This window comes from Bufo gargarizans, chromosome 2 (assembly GCF_014858855.1).
Source record: "Bufo gargarizans isolate SCDJY-AF-19 chromosome 2, ASM1485885v1, whole genome shotgun sequence".
In the NCBI taxonomy this organism is placed as follows: domain Eukaryota; kingdom Metazoa; phylum Chordata; class Amphibia; order Anura; family Bufonidae; genus Bufo; species Bufo gargarizans.
Window position 1 is genome coordinate 35,385,059 of NC_058081.1, and position 22,019 is coordinate 35,407,077.

The 22,019-nt window shown below is 47.0% G+C and overlaps 1 protein-coding gene across 1 annotated transcript in view; it reads left to right on the top strand.

Annotated features, from left to right (window-relative positions):
- LOC122929279 (histidine N-acetyltransferase-like) overlaps positions 1–20,027 on the top strand; it is a 91,338-nt gene extending 71,311 nt beyond the window's left edge. Inside the window, exon 3 of the mRNA XM_044282797.1 lies at positions 19,226–20,027. Coding sequence (XP_044138732.1) covers positions 19,226–19,852 — 627 coding nt within the window. The 3' untranslated portion in view covers positions 19,853–20,027. The remainder of the gene's footprint in view (positions 1–19,225) is intronic.
- Positions 20,028–22,019: the final 1,992 nt, after the last annotated feature.

The window sequence follows — 22,019 nt, forward strand, 5'->3', positions numbered from 1 at the left end:
TCTGCTGTTGCAAAAAAACTCCGAAGTCACTTCGAAGAGACTGGCCTGAAAGTGCTAAAAATGACCCCTCTTCCTCCTCCTCCTCCTGGGCCACCTCCTCTTCCATCATCGCCCTAAGTGTTTTCTCAAGGAGACATAGAAGTGGTATTGTAACGCTGATAACAGCGTCATCGCCACTGGCCATGTTGGTGGAGTACTCGAAACAGCGCAACAGTGCACACAGGTCTCGCATGGAGGCCCAGTCATTGGTGGTGAAGTGGTGCTGTTCCGCAGTGCGACTGACCCGTGCGTGCTGCAGCTGAAACTCCACTATGGCCTGCTGCTGCTCGCACAGTCTGTCCAGCATGTGCAAGGTGGAGTTCCACCTGGTGGGCACGTCGCATATGAGGCGGTGAGCGGGAAGGCCGAAGTTACGCTGCAGCGCAGACAGGCGAGCAGCGGCAGGATGTGAACGCCGGAAGAGCGAACAGACGGCCCGCACTTTATGCAGCAGCTCTGACATGTCGGGGGAGTTGTGAATGAACTTCTGCACCACCAAATTCAGCACATGTGCCAAGCAAGGGATATGCGTCAAACCCGCTAGTCCCAGAGCTGCAACGAGATTTCGCCCATTATCGCACACCACCAGGCCGGGCTTGAGGCTCACCGGCAGCAACCACTCGTCGGTCTGTTGTTCTATACCCCGCTACAACTCTTGTGCGGTGTGGGGCCTGTCCCCCAAACATATGAGTTTCAGAATGGTCTGCTGACGTTTACCCCGGGCTGTGCTGAAGTTGGTGGTGAAGGTGTGTGGCTGACTGGATGAGCAGGTGGAAGAAGAGGAGGAGGAAGTCGAGTAGGAGGAGGAGGCAACAGGAGGCAAAGAATGTTGCCCTGCGATTCTTGGCGGCGGAAGGACGTGCGCCAAACAGCTCTCTGCCTGGGGCCCAGCCGCCACTACATTTACCCAGTGTGCAGTTAGGGAGATATAGCGTCCCTGGCCGTGCTTACTGGTCTACGTATCTGTGGTTAGGTGGACCTTGCCACAGATGGCATTGCGCAGTGAACACTTGGTTGTGCAGGGAAGGCACGGCACTCTTGGAGAAGTAGTGGCGGTTGGGAACAACATACTGTGGGACAGCAAGCGACATAAGCTGTTTGAAGCTGTCTGTGTCCACCAGCCTGAATGACAGCATTTCATAGGCCAGTAGTTTAGAAATGCTGGTATTCAGGGCCAGAGATCGAGGGTGGCTAGGTGGGAATTTACGCTTTCTCTCAAATGTTTGTGAGATGGACAGCTGAACGCTGCTGTGTGACATGGTTGAGATGCTTGGTGACGGAGGTGGTGGTGTTGGTGGTACATCCTCTGTTTGCTGGGTGGCAGGTGCCAACGTTCCTCCAGAGGCGGATGAAGAGGCCGAGGCGGCAGCAGCAGAAGAGGCCGAGGCGGCAGCAGCAGAAGAGGTAGCAGGGGGAGCCTGAGTGACTTCCTTGTTTTTAAGTTGTTTACTCCACTGCAGTTCATGCTTTGCATGCAGGTGCCTGGTCATGCAGGTTGTGCTAAGGTTCAGAACGTTAATGCCTCGCTTCAGACTCTGATGGCACAGCGTGCAAACCACTCAGGTCTTGTCGTCAGCACATTGTTTGAAGAAGTGCCATGCCAGGGAACTCCTTGAAGCTGCCTTTGGGGTGCTCGGTCCCAGATGGGGGCGGTCAGGAGCAGGCGGAGTCTCTTGGCGGCGGGTGTTCTGCTTTTGCCCACTGCTCCCTCTTTTGCTACGCTGTTGGCTCGGTCTCACCACTGCCTCCTCCTCCGAACTGTGAAAGTCAGTGGCACGACCTTCATTCCATGTGGGGTCTAGGACCTCATCGTCCCCTGCATCGTCTTCCACCCAGTCTTCCTCCCTGACCTCCTGTTCAGTCTGCACACTGCAGAAAGACGCAGCAGTTGGCACCTGTGTTTCGTCATCATCAGAGACGTGCTGAGGTGGTATTCCCATGTCCTCATCATCAGGAAACATAAGTGGTTGTGCGTCAGTGCATTCTATGTCTTCCACCGCTGAGGAAGGGCTAGGTGGATGCCCTTGGGAAACCCTGCCAGCAGAGTCTTCAAACAGCATAAGAGACTGCTGCATAACTTGAGGCTCAGACAGTTTCCCTGATATGCATGGGGGTGATGTGACAGACTGATGGGCTTGGTTTTCAGGCGCCACCTGTGCGCTTTCTGCAATAGACTGGGTGGGAGATAATGTGAACGTGCTGGATCCACTGTCGGCCACCCAATTGACTAATGCCTGTACCTGCTCAGGCCTTACCATCCTTAGAATGGCATTGGGCCCCACCAAATATCGCTGTAAATTCTGGCGGCTACTGGGACCTGAGGTAGTTGGTACACTAGGACGTGTGGATGTGGCAGAACGGCCACGTCCTCTCCCAGCACCAGAGGGTCCACTAACACCACCACGACCACGTCCGCGTCCCTTGCTAGATGTTTTCCTCATTGTTACCGTTCACCACAATAAGAAAAAAAATATTTGGCCCAATGTATTGAATTCAAATTCAGGCCTTTTTTTACAGACACCTAACACTATCTGGCTATCTATTTAGGTACCGTATTACACTAATACAGGCACAGCAGTAACCACAGATTTAGCTGAATATAAATTGTAGGGAATTGTATTTCAACCCAGAACAAAAACTGTGCTTTGACGGACACCAAATAACTTGACCAGCTACAGCAATAACCACAGATTTAGCTGACTATAAATTGTAGGCCTAGTATTTAGGCGCTGGATGACAGGTATACGTTTACGGAAAGAATTAGACTTGGAAATGCACGGTAGCGTGTGAAGTTATTGAGAATGACCCTATCAGCACCTTCAATCTAATATACCCTTTCAGGGGCGTAGCTAGAAATGACTGGGCCCCATAGCAAAAAAAAATTATGGGCCCCCCCCCCTTTAAATAATGCAGCTGTGCCTGCCAGGCTTGAGCAGGTATATGTGTGAATATGGATTAGGTAGGATACTGAGATCTGGCTGTACCTCACTGTGAGGTACAGCCGGATCTCAGTATCTTCCCTATTCACACATATACCCGCTCAAGCCTGGCAGGTGCAGCTGCATTATTTAATAGTGTGGTGTGGTAATGGTTAATGGCATTTTGGCGAAGAAACAGCCACCTAGGCTACTTTCCTACTTGCGGCAGTGTGATCCGGCAGGCAGTTCCGTCGCCAGAACTGCCCGCCGGATCCGCTGATATTGATGTGACTGAAAGCATTTGTGAGACGGATCCAGATGCGGATCTGTCTCACAAATGCATTGCAAGAACGGATCCGTCTCTCCGCTTGTCATGCGGACAGACGGACCCGTCTTGTATTTATTTTCACATTTTTACCGTTATGTTCCGAATCTGTCCTTTCCATTCTCCTGCTCCTAAACTGAGCAGGAGAACGGAATGGCTAAACGGTGATGTGAACGAAGCCTCATATTGATCCTTTCTATACGGGCCCCCTTCTTCTCTGTATAGGGAACACTGACAACTGTTGCGGTCCGTATGATTTATTTTATGTAATGTCCAGTGCATAAGGTACAATATAGACCTTATAGGCATTTTCCTAACAGTCCTAAGACATCTAGAGACCCTTTTCAGAGCTGGCAGTATAAGTGGCAATTTTGAATCTGAAAATGAGCAGTGAAGTTATTTTTCCCACGCCTTAATGTAGGGTAAAATTGCTGCTTTCTGAGATTTGTGTATTAATCCCAGACTCCTACTGTCCCACTGGCCACTCCATGATCCCATTCCATAATGCCGCCCAAATCCCATTCCCAACCCATCATCAAGCTGATTCCCATCCCATCATCAAGCTGATCTGATCCCTGGGCTGGGCTCTGCACTGCCGCCGCCTGCCACTCAGAGATCCCAGGCCATCCCATCATCAAGCTGGGCTCTGCTCACTGCGCTGCCGCCGCCTGTCACTGTCACTAGTCTCAGAGAGAGTAGAGCCGAGGGCCGAGGCTAGTCAAAACTCACCTCGCGCCGCACGTCCGCACAGTCACTGCCGCTGCCACCTGCTGCTTCTGACAGTATCTGACTGGGAGCCGGAGATGCGCGGAAACCACGCCTCCGGCTCCCAGTCACTCAGACCTCACATGTCTGCTTCCGCGGCCGCCCCCTCTGACACACGTGTGCTGCCTAGTGTCTGACTACTACAGCCTGCGCTGCGCCGTGCGCACTGCCCCCGGCACTATTAGATAACATTTTGAATAGGAGGCGGTGGGGGGGCCGTGGGCCCCCTGGCTCAGGGGCCCGGTCGCAATTGCGACCGCTGCGACCCCTGTAGCTACGCCACTGTACCCTTTTATGGATCGATTTAAACTTGGCCTGATACAGCAGAAACCACTGATTTAGGGAATTGCTAAGTTGGGAATTGTATTTCAACCCAGAACAAAAATGTATCCTTTGCCAGACAGCAGACAGTATTACAATTGGCTGGCCACAGCTGAAACACCAGATTTAGGGTACTGCTATTTTGGCAATTGTATTTCACCCCTCAATAAAATAGCAAGCACAGCCAAGCCCCTGATGTAGGCTATAGCAAAAAAAATAACCACACTATTGATGGTTAAATGTACTTGGTGGCAGCTTGTGCTGGCGCACCACAAGACACAAAATGGCCGCCGATCACCCCAGAAAAAAGTGACTGAAAAACGCTCTGGGCAGCCTAAAAACAGTGAGCAATGGAATAGCAGAAGATGAATGATTCACAGCTGTAGATCGATCACTTCATTAAGTGTTTTTGCTGAGTAAATCCCTGTCTAGTGCCTAATCTCGCCCTAACAGCAGCAGCTGCAACCTCTCCCTACACTGATCAGAGCAGAGTGACGGGCGGCGCTACGTGACTCCAGCTTAAATAGAGGCTGGGTCACATGCTGCACTGGCCAATCACAGCCATGCCAATAGTAGGCATGGCTGTGATGGCCTCTTGGGGCAAGTAGTATGACGCTTGTTGATTGGCTGCTTTGCAGCCTTTTCTAAAACCGCCAAGAAAGCGCCAAACACCGAACCCGAACCCGGACTTTTACGAAAATGTTCGGGTTCGGGTCCGTGTCACGGACACCCCAAAATTCGGTACGAACCCGAACTATACACACACTATTGGCTCCTGTTCTGTTGGACAGGGGTAGGCAAACAATTCAATCCGATCCTGTTCATGATGCCACTTTATGCAAGGAGCAGGACACTAGTACAATGCAGTGGGTCAGGATAAATATGTGTATAAGTTTATAGTTTGTTTGTGACGCCAATTGCAGCTTGCGCAGGGACTGTAGCAGGCCCCTTTAAGATGTTATAACTCACATACCAGGTGAAGAATGCCAGAGGGGGATAATGTCTTTGTGTAGTAGGTATAGTAGTGTCAACGGTGTCTCCTACCTTGGTACGGCTGGACTCCTGGATCCTGGCTCACTTGCAATAAAATGAGTGTTGTTAATAGGAGTAACTGAGGAACTTTAGTAGCAGTAAATGAGATCCAGACTTGAAATATAATGCAACTTGTCTTTACTGGATGGCAACAGAAATCCATACGAGTTACAGCAGTAGTCCTTAGGTCCCAGCAGGTATTGGCAATGTATGGCAGGGATTAATATCTCTTCTGCTCCTATACTATATGCCTGGAGAACCTGGCAGGTATTTATCTTCTGCTCTGTCTGTCTTCTGTTTGGTATGGGCCTGACTAGCTGAGGAGGAATTTGGCCTCTCCTGGACTCTGGAAATTTCTTCTGTTATAGCATAATCTATGCCCAGACAGTGCTCACTGTTAATTGCACAGTGTGCTGCCTTCTGGCAGCGATTGCCTTAGTGGACTATATTCCTATTCCTCATTTAACAATCACATTACTATTAGTTCAGACATGCGCTGGCTAAAAAAACACACAGTTATCACTATCTGCCCCTCGACATGTTTCGCCAGGAACTTGGCGTCTTCAGGGGTATGGGCAGTGGATTGTGTGTTGGGGGGCGGAGCCAGGCTTATAAAACCTCCCTATGTGTGTACCGATCTTCTGGGCCAATGTGTATCTTTGTTATAACAGACTGAAAAAATACGGCCTATCAGTGAATGCCTGGCAGATGAAGCTAATTGATAACTCCTCCCACTTACTAGTTGACCTATAGGCTCAGAGCTGCGCTGTTTGGATTGCGCTAGTACTTGCTGCCTATTTGCTCCTGTGGTGAGTCATTGCGCATGTCCAGATACTTGCTATCTAGCTCAGTATGGATCGTGTTTTTATGCGTACTTCCGCAAGTGGTGACGTTTGGCCTGTGCGACACCGAGTCCATTGCGTGTCTGCGCATGTCATCTGACTTAGACATTTACGATCCTAGGATGGACTGCGTCTCCTCACAGTGATAGAGCAGGTATCGTGGATTTTCAATGCGCATTTATTAGGATTAGGATGTTTATATTCCTTGAATGTACTGTGTCTGCTCACAGTGATAGAGCAGGTATCGCAGATTTCTATTGCCTAGTCAGTCGCACCGAAGACACCATTAGCGACATCATCCCATTTGTTTTCTTCCTGGAGAGTGCCCTGCGAAGAGTGCTGGATCAGGCCGTAGATGAGCTTGAAGAGGAAGAGTTGTGGTCACCATCACCACCAGAAACAGCCTTATCAGCATCACTTGCTGGACCTGCGGCAACGCTGGAAGAGGAGTCTGAGGAAGAGGAGTCAGAGGAGGAATGTGGATTTGAGGAGGAGGAGGAAGACCAACCACAACAGGCATCCCAGGGTGCTCGTTGTCACCTATCTGGTACCCGTGGTGTTGTACGTGGCTGGGGGGAAGAACATACCTTCAGTGAGATCACTGAGGACGAGGAACGGGAAATGAGTAGCTCGGCATCCAACCTTGTGCAAATGGGGTCTTTCATGCTGTCGTGCCTGTTGAGGGACCCTCGTATAAAAAGGCTGAAGGAGAACGACCTGTACTGGGTGTCCACGCTACTAGACCCCGGTATAAGCAGAAAGTGCCTGAAATGTTACCGAATTACCGGAAGTCGGAAAGGATGCAGCAGTTCCAAAATAAATTAAAAAGTATGCTTTACACAGCGTATAAGGGTGATGTCACAGCACAACGGGAATCTAACAGGGGAAGAGGTGAAAGTAATCCTCCTCCTACCACGACCACACCGGTAAGTACAGGACGCTTTACAGACGTGTTGTTGACGGCAGTGGCGTAACTAGAGTTCTATGGGCCCCAGGGCAAACTTTGAATCGGGGCCCCCCACCCCAAGACTCCGCCCACCCCACGACTCCGCCCGTCCACTATCCATCCATCCATCCGCCCCGGCCCTGATTTCAGACCATAATAATGTCTGAATTCAGGGGGTAGGGCGGATGGATGGATGATCAGTGGACGGTAATGATGTCTGAAGTCAGGGTGTGGGTGGGGCAGTAGGATGGATGAATCATTACATTACTAATACTACCTACCAGTCTATAGACCAGTCCAGGAAGATGGTCCTGCTGGAGTACTTCTGCTGCAATGACCGGCGCTCGCCCTTGATGGTTCGTGTCTGGTGACTTGGTCGGTCGTTCGGTCTGGTAATAATAATGTCTGAAATCAGGGTGCGGGTGGGGCAGATGGATGGATGGACCTGTCACAGCAATAATTTATTACCATCCACTGATGATCCATCCATCCGCCCCACCCAGGCCCTAATTTCAGACATTATTATTACCATCCGTCCACTATCCATCCATCCACCCCGGCCCTGATTTCAGACAATAATAATGTCTGAATTCAGGGGGTGGGGCGGATAGATGGATGATCAGTGGACCGTCGATAATGATGTCTGAAATCAGGGTGTGGGTGGGGGCCTGGGGCAGATGGATGGATGGATGAATCATTTACATTAGTTACTAATACTACCTAGTAGTACCACCTACCAGTCTATAGACCAGACCAGTCCAGGCAGATGGTACTTCTGACTGCTGCAACGCCCAGCGCTCTCCCTGGCCTTGATGGTTCGTGTCTGGACAGTCTGGAGTGGTGAGGGTGACTACTTGGTCGGTTGGTCAGCCGGCCGGCCGGTCTCTCTCTCATTCAGTCTCAGACTCTCAGGTGAGTGCGCGCTGGCTGACACTGGGGCCGTGGGGCGCTTGCCGCGCTTTCAAGTCTCAGATGTGGCGGGCTCTTGCGCGCCTAGAGTCTACTCTCGTGGTGACGTCAGAGAGCAGACTCATATCGCGGGGGCGCAGGGAGGGTCGGGTCACCTGACGAGTCCGCTTCAAGTTCCAGACCAGCGGTACGTATGAGGAGAGAGGGCCGCGGCGTGCGTGTCCTAGCTACCTGCCTGAGTGCCTGATCATGTGGTGAGGCGAGAGGCGTATTTGTGGGCGTGTGTGTAGCTTGAGGGAGGGCCCGGCAGAGGAGCGGCAGCAGCTAAGTGGGGTCCCTCTCTCTCTCAGACTTGCGATGCGGATGCGATGATTTGTCACCTGCGAACAGCAGCAGGTGTCGGTGATCAACAGATTAGTTACTTAACACAGTCACAGGGCCCGGCCACCCGCCACCGCCGCAAGCACTTGCGGCCTGCAGCGGGCCCTCCCTCCCGCCGGGCCCGGTCGCAGTCGCACTCTCTGCGACCGCGATCGTTACACCCCTGGTTGACGGAGGACATGCAGAGCTTTTTAAGTCCTACACATCGCCACAGCCCTTCAGGGTCCACCCTCAGAGAACGACTCGACCGACAGGTAGCAGACTACCTCGCCTTAACTGCAGATATCGACACTCTGAGGAGCGATGAACCCCTTGAATACTGGATGTGCAGGCTTGACCTGTGGCCTGAGCTATCCCAATTTGTGATAGAACTTCTGGCCTGCCTCGCTTCAAGTGTCCTGTCAGAAAGGACCTTCAGTGCAGCAGGAGGTATTGTCACTGAGAAGAGAAGTCGCCTAGGTCAAAAAAGTCTAGATTACCTCACCTTTATTAAGATGAATGAGGGATGGATCCCGAAGGGACTGACAGTGGGCGATACATTCAACTAAAAAAGGCCTGATGAGATGAGCTGCCTTGGGCTAAAAATGGTCCCCACGCTGCTGTATTTTATCTCTGAATGCCGGATGACTTGTGTGACTTATCCGCCACCAACTAGGGTTCAAGCTGCAATGTTTTAGGGCACTTTCTGCCTTGGAAACATCAATTTTTCTGGCCGCTGCTACAGCAGCGGCTGCAACAATGCCTGGCCTCTGGTGCTGCACTGTGGCTTCAAAAACCAAACAAAAAAAAAGGCACATACATGTGTCAATTCCCCTTCGTGATCGTTACCTTGTGGTGAAGGGGCTTGCGTATCACAATGAAGCGACCACCTCTATGAGTGTGTTGGCAATGGCAATGTTGGCACACCCCAGATGATAAGGTCGTTGCTTCATTGTGAACAGACCAAAATCGATCGGCTGGATAATTTTGCATAGAAAAAACATACATTTTCTTTGTGATCATCTTTTAAGCGATCATTAAAGCCTACTAGGTCAACAGTGGGCCCGCACTGCAGAATCATTGTTTTCTGGGTCACTTAACTGTCACTGAACTACCTCAGCACGACCATAGGCTTTGAAAAACCCCCATCGCCTGCAATCTCCCAAACGTGCGCATGAGCACAGTCATCACTACACCAAGATTGAAGCATAGAGGTATAAAATGTATGTCATGAGTGTGTCATGTTTTTCCATCTCCCGGTTCCTAAAATCTATTCCATACAGGTCCCCTAATAGGGGACATAACAGGGATTAAACTGATAGGAATAGTACTACTTAACACACATTATAATAATAATAATAATACTAGTGAACATAACAGGGATTAAACTGATAGGTATAGTACTACTTAACACACCACACATATTGGGATTGCACAGTACATTACACAGCGCACGCGCAGTGCCCCAAATTGGAATTAAGAGGACCAACCAAGCATCTTTTTCCATCTCCCGGTTCCTAAAATCGATTCCATATACACGTCCCCTGATATGGGACGTAACAGGGATTATACTGATAGGAATAGCACTACTTAACACACCACTCATATCTGGTGGCACATTAGATTGCACGCTCAGTGCCCCAAATTGGAAGTAGGAGGACCGACCATGCATCTTTTTCCATCTCAGCGTTTCCTAAAATCGATGCCATATACACCTTCCCTGATAGGGGACGTAACAGGGATTAAACTGATAGGAATAGGACTAGTTAACACACCTTAAAATAACGCAGAGAGAGGCAACGCAGAGAGAGGAGTCTGAAGAAGAGTCAGAGGAGGAAGGTGGCTTTGAGGAGGTGGAAGACCAAACACAGCAGGCGTCCCAGGGGGCTTGTTGTCACCTTTCGGGGACCCTTGGTGTTGTATGTGGCTGGGTGGAGGAAGAGACCTTCAATGACATCAATGAGGACAAGGAACGGGAAATGGCTAGCTTGGTATCTAAACTTGTGCAAATGGGGAGTTTGCGGTTGTGCAAATAGACTATTTGCGGTTGTTTGCGGTGCGTTAAACAGGGAGTTTGGTCTGTCATAGTTTGGTCTGTCACTGGGAAGCAGGCATAACCCTTACACTACCTGATCGATACAACATCATACCTGATGTTTTAAAGCACGTTATTCCAAACAATTTAGGAATGTTAGGTGATTTATGCCCTTTATGGATTAAAACCCGACTCTGCGTCAACTACATCATTTTCCATGGGAGTTTTGCCATGGATCCCCCTCCGGCATGCCACAGTCCAGGTGTTGGTTCACCTGAAACAACCTTTCCATCACTTTTGTGGCCAGAAAGAGTCCCTGTGGGTTTTAAAATTCGCCTGCCTATTGAAGTCAAAGGCGGTTCGCCCGTTCGCGAACACTTGTGGAAATTCGCGTTCGCCGTTCGCAAACGGAAAATTTTATGTTCGCGACATCACTATGTGCAATCAGAGCCTGAAGTGAGGCATAAACGTTCTCAACCTGAGCACAACCTGCATGACCAGGCATTTAAGTGCTAAGCACGAGCTGCAGTGGAGTAGAGACCTCAAAAACCAAGATAGGTCTCCGGCTCCTCCTGCTTCCTCTTCTGCTGCAGTCGCAGCCTCTTCATCCACCTCTGGAGTGACAGTGCCACCTGGCACCCCGCAAACAGAGGATCTGCCAGCAACACCAACACCAAGCATCTCCACAATGTCCCTTGCAAGCGTTCAGCTCTCCATATCCCAAACGCTGGAGAGGAAGAGGAAGTACCCCCCTACCCACCCGAGATCCCTAGCCCTGAATGCCAGCATTACATTTAAAATGCTGTCATTCCGTCTGGTGGAGACAGATAGTTTTAAAGGCCTTATGGCGGTGGCTGTCCCACAGTACGTCATGCAAAGCCGCCACTACTTTCAAGGCGAGCCATCCCTTCCCTGCACAACCCAGTAGGGGACAAAATCAGGTGTGCAATGCGCAACACCATCTGTGGCAAGGTGCACCTGACTACGGATACGTGGACCAGTAAGCACGGTCAGGGCCATTATATCTCTATAACAGCACACTGGGTAAATGCAGTGGCGGCTGGACCGGAGGCGGATAGCAATTTGGCACATGTCCTTCCACTACCGAGGATTGCAAGGCGCTTCAGTTTGACTTCTGTTGCTTCCTCCTCCTAATCTGCTTCCTCATCCTCTACCAGCTCCGATCCGGTCAGAGTAAAACCTTCACCACCAACTTCAGCACAGACAGGGGTAAACGACAGCAGGCAGTTTTAAAACGTATCTGTTTGGGGGGAAAACCACACACCGCGCAGGAGTTGTGGATGGGCCTTGAACAACAGACCGATGAGTGGTTTGTGCCAGTCAGCCTCAAGTCCGGCCTGGTGGTGTGCGATAATGGGCAAAATCTCGTAGTAGCTCTGGGACTAGCCGGTTTGACGTACATCCCTTGCCTGGCACATGTGCTGAATTTGGTGGTGCAGAAATTCCTTAAAAATTACCCCGACATGTCAGAGCTGCGGCATAAAGTGTGGGCCGTCTGTGCGCGCTTTAGGTTTTCTCACCCTGCTGCTGCTGCTCGCCTATCAGCGCTGCAGCGTAACTTCGGCCTTCCCGCTCACCGCCTCATATGCGACGTGCCCACAAGGTGGAACTCCACCTTGCACATGCTGGCCACACTGTGCGAGCAGCAGCAGGCCATAGTGGAGTTTCAGCTGCAGCACGCACGGGTCAGTCGCACTACAGAACAGCACCACTTCACCACCAATGACTGGGCCTCCATGCGAGACCTGTGTTCCTTGTTGCGCTGTTTTGAGTATTCCACCAACATGGCCAGTGCCGATAACTCCGTTCTCAGCGTTACTATCCCACTTCTATGCCTCCTTGAAAAAACGCTCCTGGCGATGATGGAAGAGGATGTGGCACAGGAGGAGGAGGAAGAGGGATCATTTCGTAGGGTTTCCAGCCAGTCATTCCCAAGTGGCTCGGAGGGTGGGTTTCTGCACCCACAGCCCCAAAGTACACAATTGTCCAGCCAGGGCACAGTTCTGGAGGATGAGGAGAAGGAGATGGAGGAGGAGGGACCATGTTCACAGCAGGATGGCACCCAGACCAGTTCATGGCCATCACTGGTGCATGGATGGGGGGATACAGAGGACACAGATGATACACCTCCAACAGAGGACAGCGTTTTGTTGCCTTTGGGCAGCCTGGCACACATGAGCGATTACATGCTGCAGTGTCTCCGCAACGACCGCCGAGTTGCCCACATTCTAACTTGTGCTGATTACTGGGTGGCCACGCTGCTGGATCCCCGTTACAAGGACAACGTACCATCCTTAATTCCCTCACTGGAGCATGATCCTAAGATGCGCAAGTACAAGCTCACTCTGGTAGACGCGCTGCTGGTGGCATTCCCACCTGACAGCGGGGGCACATTTGAAGCGCAAGGCGAAGGCAGAGGATGAGGAAGAGGTTGCAACGCAGCTGGGGCACTGCAAGCACCTCAGAAGGCAGGGTTAGCATGGCCGACAGGTGGAAAAGCTTTGTCAGCACGCCACAACAACCAGCACCACCAGCTGATATGGAATGTCTTTGCAGGAGGCAGCATTTCACCAACATGGTGGAGCAGTATGTGTGCACACGCCTACACGTACTGAATGACGAGTCTGCCCCCTTCAACTTCTGGGTTTGAACGTGTGTTTAGCACGGCAGGGGGCGTCATCACAGACAAGCACAACCGCCTGTCCAAAGCCAATGTGGACAAGCTCACGTTCATTAAAATGAACCAGGCATGGATCCCTCAGGACTTGTCCATACCTTGTGCAGAATAGACATGTATACCGGCACAAAGCAGCCATTGTTATACTGCAGCGCAATTGCTCATGTTTGTATTTTGGATATTTCACACTCTTTTGGAGTGTACCTTAATTTTACAAAATTAAATTAAAATCAAAAACCTGTGTTGGCTATCTCTTCCTCCTCCACCGCCGCTTCCACCTACTCAGCTACGTTCACCGCCTCCTCAAACTCCTACTCCATATGGAACTCCACCTCATAAATCCATTTTTTTTGTACGTGTTTTATTTTAATTTCATTTCATTACTTTGTCATTTACATTTTCTGGTTGAATTCGCCAATTTTTGTGTGTATAGTACCACTGCTCTACCTAGTAGGCCGGTTAAAAAAATTAAATTAAATTGTCATTAACATTTTCGGGTTAAATTCACCAATTTTTGGGTGTATAGTACCACTGCTATACCTAGTTTGACGGTTAAAAAAATTAAAATATGTCATTAACATTTTCAGGTGAAATTCACCAATTTTTGGGTGTATAGTACCACTGTTATACCTAGTAGACGGGTTAAACAATAAAAAAAATTGTCTCTTACATTTTCTGGTGAAATTCAGCAATTTTTTGGTGTGCTACCACTGCTATACCTAGTAGACCGGTAAAAAAAAATAAAAATTGGCAGTTACATTTTATAGTGATATTCACCAATTTTTGGGTGTAATATACCCCTCCTCTACCTAGTTGACAGCTTAATAAATTTCAATAATTTTTATTTTACATTTTTGGGTGACAATAAACAATTGTTTTCTGTCATAGACCCCTGCTCTACCAAGTAGACAGGTTAATTAATTTCTGTCATTTTTCTGTTAGATTCTTGGGTTGACATTATACAATTTTAGACGTGAATAAACCCCTGCTCTGCATAGGTGACAGGGAATAACATTTCTGAAATGCCTCTTTAATTGATGTGCGCCACCTCCTTTTATTCAATGCTTAAACTTAAGCAAGTTGTACCACATTTAAGCTTCAATACTTTGTCCCACATTTCCACTATACTCTTTTGGCCAACATTTGCGCCTCAATAGCTTTTCCCACAATTCCGCTTGACTCTTTTGGCCCACATTTGGGTTTCTGTAATTTGTCCCACATTTGCGCCTGAATAACGTTTCCCACATTTCTTCATGATCCAAAATTTTTTAAATAAATGTATCTCTCTTAAATTTGGTCTCTTTTTCTCACAATCCCTCTCTGGCCTGGAACCCTGTTTCCCCGCCACCCGTAATCACCATGGTAGGCGCATAAAAGAACATCGAAAGTTGATAGAGCAGATATCAAATTGGATTGTGAACATCACGGGAATGTGCGACATAGTAGGTGGGGCAGTAAGTGTGCCCACGCCTACACAAACTAACTGACAGGGGTCAGCCCATGCAACTTCTGGGTCTCCAAATTGGGCAATGGCCTGAGCTTGCCCTTTACGCCTTGGAGGTGCTGGCCTGCCCTGCAGCCGGTGTATTGTCTGAACGTGTGTTTAGCACGATTGGATGGTTATATTTCCCAATGTTTTAGGGTGTACCCTAATTTAAAAAAATAAAAATAAATTTAAAACCAAAAAGCAGTTTAGGCTACCTCTTCCTCCTCCACCGCCACTTCCACCTACACCACCACATCCACCTGGTCCTCCAAGATCAAGATTATAATTTTTTATTTTTACGTATTTTATGTTATTTTAAGTAATTTCTCTATCCACATTTGTCTGCAGAGCACTTGCCATGCTCTTAACCACATTATGCTGGCATTTGCAGCCCTCTAGCCCTTTCCATGACATTTTTACAGCCATTTTAGTGCTCAAACGCTCGGGTCTCCATTGACTTCAATGGGGTTTGGGTTCGGGGTCAAGTTCGGTTCCCGAACTCAAACTTTTTTCCGAAGTTCGGCCGAACCCGTCAAACCAGAACATCCAGGTGTCCGCTCAACTCTAGTGTTGACTTCTGAAGTAGATCTCGATCTACTGCTGGAGCATGTAAAGCTTCTATATGCTCAATGTCAACATTTAATTTCTTCTTTATCACATGTACTATATATAGATCTCAACTGAAAATAATTATAGAAGTCTGATAAGTCAAAATTGTTTTTCATCCTAAAGAACTCTTCCAGCTCTTCATAGAAAAACATTAGAGAAAAACATCTAGTGGATATAGGATTCTAACAGATAAAATACATTAAATACACATGAATTAATACATGGAACTGAAAGGCCACTTCTGAGTTGATGTTGCTTTCTCTTCCATATAAAGTCTCTAAATATCCTAGTGTTAGGCTGAGTTCACACCAGTAATTTGGTCAGTGATTTCCATCAGTTTTTGTGAGCCAAAACCAGTAATGAAGTCTACTCAGAGATCAGACCAAATTACTGAAATGTAAACTCGGCCTAAAAGTGTTCACATATAGGGGAGTCAATGTAAATAATTTTGGGTAACAACATTTTAATCAAGGCTAATCTGTCTGCCATACTTAATGGCATTGTTGTATAAAGGAGAGCTTTTTCCTTTAAATACTGGATTAGTGGGGTAATATTAAAGTGAGTAAATTTGTTGATATTTCTTATTACTTTGAATCCCAGGTACAGTATTTAACATATTCATTTCATCCAACAATTTTGGCAAGTAGATTCCCGAGTAAGAGAAATACCCATACCTATCAATAATTTTTAAAATTGCACATACACATAGAGACCAATGTTGTCTGTGTATATAGAAATTGTACCCTCATACTTTCCATTTATGAAAACCTTAAAAAGGTTTTCCGAGATATTTATAGTGATGATGACCTAACCTCTGGATATCCATTTTTTTAATATGAAGAAATAATAATGGTATATGGAATTTTAAGCTCCAATTCTCTCTAAATTGCTTGGATATTTTACCGCTGGTCCGCGGTGTTCAGAAGCTTAGGAGGGCTACAGATCATTATTATATGGCAAGGATGGTGAGCGTTTTGCTTCTTTTTTCTTTTTCACATACGGTATGGTAACCTCTGGATACCCGGGACACCCACCGATCAGCTCTTTGAGAAGGCACTGGGGCTCACAGTAGAGCCACGGCTTTCTCTCTGTTCACCAAGCCCATCACTGTCAATTTGATAGCAGCTGTGCTTAATATCACAGCTCAGCCCAATTCACTTCAATGAATATGGCGTCTAGGCCATATGATCACTGAACGTGATGTCACATGGCCTAGGAAAAGTTGTGAGAAGGCCGTGGTGCTACTGCAAGTGTCTTTTAAAACAACTGATTGTCAGGACGTGTCAAACCCTCACCTACCAAAGAATAGGTCATCAGTAAAAATATCTCTGAAAACCCTTTTAAACTCTCAACAGTTTCTTAAAATATTGCAGAAGTTTCTAATACCAAAACAAACTTTTAAAACTTTTATTCTGGCTTTGTCACCACAGTAGGCAGGAATACACAGACAGTAAGCCCTAACTGGAACCCAGCCCACTTTCCCTGCCCACTTGCAGTGCAAGCCCTAGACGGCAAGTCCGCAACTGGTTGGCGTTCCCTCACTTACTTAGTGCAAAACAAACACACACACAGACAAAACAACACAGAGACAGAGTCATACAGAAACGGGTCGGAACTGGGCGGAGAATGCAGTACCAAATCAGAAGACAGAGGATAATCAAAATAGCCAAGCCAAAGTCGGAATCAGACAGGAAACACAGTACAAAATCACATGACAGAGAATGGTCAAAGGCAAGCCGAGGTCAAATATATAAGCAATCCGAAAGCATTCAAAACAGAACCGGGAGCACAGCTAGGGAGTGGGAAACTATAACTGGCAAATGTGTATTGCCATCAGGGGATTTAAAAAGAGCCTCGGATCAAAACCTGATAGGTCCAAGGACCCGGTGCCCCATTGGACCAGAACACAATTTGCCAAACAATAGGATAGCTGAGCTGCATCAGAACAGGCACACCTAAACAGTAATCACCTAATCTCTCCCAGCATACGTACGATCCAGGGAGAACCAGAGCATTGCGCTCTGTTGCCATGGATGCAACCACGTCGCCATGGTGCATGGTTAGGCACCACGTCATGGGGGGCAACGACCAGCAGCGGATCTCACCCGTCGCGCCCGTGCCATAGCCACAGACTGCAGCGGTGGAGCCCGGACAGGTAAGTTGGTGACAGGCTATGGTTGTCTGTCAATTAAATGATTTGTATTAGAAAGGAGCGAACATCTTGAACTTCATTTTATGTTCAATTTGCCAAATCTGTCAAAAAATGCATTCAGATCTGAATCGATTTTACCCAAATCAAAAGTGTTCCTATTGGCCTGAAAATTTATGTATGACACTTCGAGGTCTACTAGCACACAGTTTTCATTTATTTATTTTTTAATTTTTGATCCCCCCCCTCCCCTTTTAAGAGTGACACTGACATACATACTGTAGCTGTGGGTTTAATAACACACTGCACCATAGCATTAAATAAAAATAAAAGTTCCAAAATATCCAGATGGTGTTTAAACACGGACAGTGTTATCAGAAAAAAAAGTGTGGTTTGTTGAGAACAAGCATTCAAAAATTATGTCTTAATGAGCTCAGATGCCTGCCCCTGTTTATACAAACACACATTTTTATGTCAAAAGAAACATTGGCTGGTTCTGAAGGAACTTGGAAAAATTACGGATGTTTTTTTTTATTTGGAGCAGTAGCAGTACAGTGTGGATGTAGAAAGAGTAGGGTGTTACTGTGTGTGGGTATTAATGGCATGGCAGCAATAAGACAGTACAATTGTGTGCGCGGCTGTATAGGAAATGCCATAGGCAGTTGGGGGTGTAGTAACTGAGGTGGCGGAGGCAGTAGCAGCCATACAGTATGGAACATGATGGTAAGCAGGCAGAAAGTGGCAGTGGCATGATGGGCTGGCAATAAATAGCCACTGTCAGCAATGGCAGTGTCACACTAGTGGTTATGGGACCACTGTGACAACTAGTGATGAGCGAAGTTTTGAAAATTTCAATTTGGCCGCTTTGCAGAATTTTACAAGACAATTTGCTTTGTGACTTTGTGGGTACAATGACAGGGAACCGTTATTGCGCCACCCCAGTCATTGTACCCCTCAGATGATGCATTCATAAATTATCCCAGCATCTGACAGCAATAATACAGTGTAAAATTAATAAATCATACTTACCCATTTGATTGTAAATAGCCATCCACCACCATCTTGATTGATGGGATTTCATGAAAGATCTTTCATCAAGATGACCTCTCCGAGCTCAAATGGATGAGATAAGTATGATATTTTTTTTAACCATCATTCAAGGAAAATCAATTAGCTTTGTGAAGTTTGATTCGCTCAACACTAGTGCCAACCAATGGATTTTGCTTAGGACTAAACATTAGGACATTGTCTAATGCTCACATGTAGCGTCCTTCACAGTAGTAATGCCCACATGGTACCCCTTAACATTAGAAATGCTCACATTGTGCTCCCTCACTGTAGTTAGACCCACATTGTTCGCCCCTCACACTATAAATGCCCACATTGTGCCCCCTTTACAGTAATAATGCCTACATGGTGTCTCCTACTCAGTAGTTATTTCCACATTGTACCCCCCACACACAGTAGTAATGCCAACATTAATCAAGTGAGGTGATAGTAATAGTATGAGCAGTGCAATAGTATTATAACTTAATTAGCAAATAAGTGATATGTGTGTTTGACTGTTCAGTCTTCTTTAATCTTCGAATTTGATTTGACAATAACCCAGAAAAACACATCAATTTTTCTATCTATTCTTAATGTCTCCTATATGTTTTGCTTCTCTTCTCTTGTTTTGCCTTATTTTCCATTTGTTGTTCTTAGACTTTTCTACCAATTCATCGCTATTTATTGCATTAAACATTTTCAGAATGTGAACCACTCTCCTATGTCCATTGTGTTTCTCATTAGGCTGTGATCTCTGTGTTCCTTCCTGCTGACCAGTTGGAAACAACAATCAAAGTATTGGAGTCTCGAGTGAATAATTTGGTGAATAATTTGGACAGAATCAAAAACCTATCTGTTCTGGGACCAGAGGAAATCCTCAGTTTCTTTGAGGAGTCTAAGACAAGACAACAACTGCTTCCTAGTGGATTGCTAGTTCAGAACTGGCTTCCTCTTACCACTCATAAGTCCAACCTAAATCTTCTAATGAAAGAACAGATTGTCTGGATTTATTCACACCCTGGAGAGTCACATGACTCAAAATCTTCTTCAGAGGTCACAACCAGCTGTGATGGCTCCCATGCATATCTTCAAGGGTTTCTTAGCATTGGTTCCCGTCCATATCCAGTACCTTTTGCAGAGGAAGCACACTGCTTTCATATTGACATGTTTGGAAATGACCCATCTTGTGCCAAGGTCCATGTTCTAGAGCAGTTGAACAGAGTACATACATTGCCGGCAGGGAGTAGTATAATTCTTATCCTATATGCAGATGAGAGTCTCAGGTCTGAGCTTAGCCAATTGTGTGAAGGTTTGACTCCATTCCATATCATGAGGGAACAGTTGATAATAGAATCAGAGCTGCATGGTTGACTGGATTACATTTTCCTGCCTTAGTAAGGTCCTATTTTGCCTTAAGAAATATCAGTCATTTATCGCAATAGTTACAATTAAAATGCTGTGTTACATGCTTTGGAAAGCATTGATTCCAATTAATCTGTTTACCCATTCCTTTAATTAAAGTGTATGGATACTTTTGCAACCTAGTTCTCGCTCCACCAAAGCTTCTAAATAAAAATCTAAGCTGTTTTGCTAATGGTCTTGATTAAAAATCTTGTACTGTTTTGTGCATAAATCTCCTGTAAAGTCTAGTGTTTATCGAGCACCAAAGTGCTCTGGTGCTCAAGTAGAACACTTTGGGATGCTTGGGTGCTCTACAGAGCACCAGAGTACAATGGAAGTCAATGGGAGAACCAGAGCATTAAACCAGACACCCTCTGCTCTGAAGAGGGGAGGGTGTCTGGTTCATAGGAAAAGGTCAGAAATTGATGGAAACTCCACTGAAATGGTTCAGGAACAGCATGGGGAGGATGTCTGGATGCATCTTGGACGCCCAGGTTGCTGCTGGGAACGATGTTGTCCGAGTAGTACGCCACTTATACAGACTGACAATAATAAGAAGCACAAAACCGAAGATAAAATCGATTTTAGAGGAAATATTGTTAGGGAACATTCTTTCCTGTATATTTACTTGTATATAAAGTGCAAGTGCTGCCAAAAATTGCAAGGAAGAGGCACTCTGATACAACCTATATATCACATAAAGTAGGGCCTCATTCCTATTGTGGTACAATTTTTCAGGTTGTGGGACTCCTACACTCATAAAGCCTATGCACTGCAAGTGAAAGGGCTGCCAAAAATTACAAGGAACCGGCACTCCAATACACCCTTTATTAAACATAAAGGAGGGCATCATACACACCCTTAAAAAAATATGATTGATGGCCTGCTGATGACCCTCAAAAACATTAGGAGCAAGGGCCTGCTGCTGATGTGACCGTCTAAAACATTAGGGGCAAGGGCCTGCTGCTGATATGACCATCTGAAACATTAGGGGTGAGGGTCTGCTGCTGAGCTGACCCTCTAAAACATTAGGGGCGAAGGCTTGCTGCTGAGCTGACCCTCTAAAACATTAGGGGCGAGGGCTTGCTGGTGATCTGATCATCTAAAACATTATGGGTGAGGGCCTGCTGGTGACCCTCTAAAACATTAGGGGTAAGGTTCTGCTGGTGAGCTGACCCTCTAAAACATTAGGAGCGAGGGCAGCCTAATAAGCATGTTGATATGATGGAGGAGAAGGACGAGAAAAGGAAGATTGAACCATATACACTTTTTAGTGGTGGAAAGGGTGCATGGGAATACAGTGTATTCAATACACAATATAAGCCACATTTAAAGTGCCTTTATGTTCATCTGCTTTTCTCTGGTGGAGTAGAGAAGTCAGGGGCAATACAGGCCTTGTTAATGTTTGATAAGAATCAACCTTTCAGCATTTTCAGTTGACAGGCAGATGAGCTTATCAGTTATTATGCCCCCAGCAGCACAAAATACCCACTCTGAAAAAACGCTGGCAGCAGGGCAGGCCAGCACCTCCAAGGTGTAGAGTGCCAGTTCATGCCACGTGTCCAGCTTGGACACCCAATAGTTGTAAGGCACAGAGGGAACACTAAGGACGCTGACACGGTCTGCTACGTACTCCTTCACCATGTAACTACATACTCTGCCGCCAGCGTTGTCAGCTGGAAATTTTGGGAGCAATTTTTCCACAAGGACCTTCTGGTATTGCACCATTTTGCTAGTCCTCTCCATCACAGGAATGAGAGATGAGAAGTTCTCTTTGTAGTGGGGGTTAAGAAGGGTGAACAACCAGTAATCGGTGTTGGTCAAAATTTGTATATTGCGAGGGTCACGGAAAAGGCAGCATAACATAAAGTCAGTCATGTGTGGCAGACTCCCAACAGACAAGACTTCGCTGTCCTCATCAGGAGGATGACTCTCAATCTCCTCATCCTCTTCCTCCTCTTCGGCCCATCCACGCTGAACAGATGGAATAAACCAGCTATGGGTACTACCCTCTGTAGTGGAGGCAACCATCTCCTGCGTCTCATCATCATCCAATTCGCCCTGAGAAGACGAACCGATGGTGGTCTGGCTATCACCCTGTGTACTGTCTTCCCCTATTTCCACCTCTTCCACATGC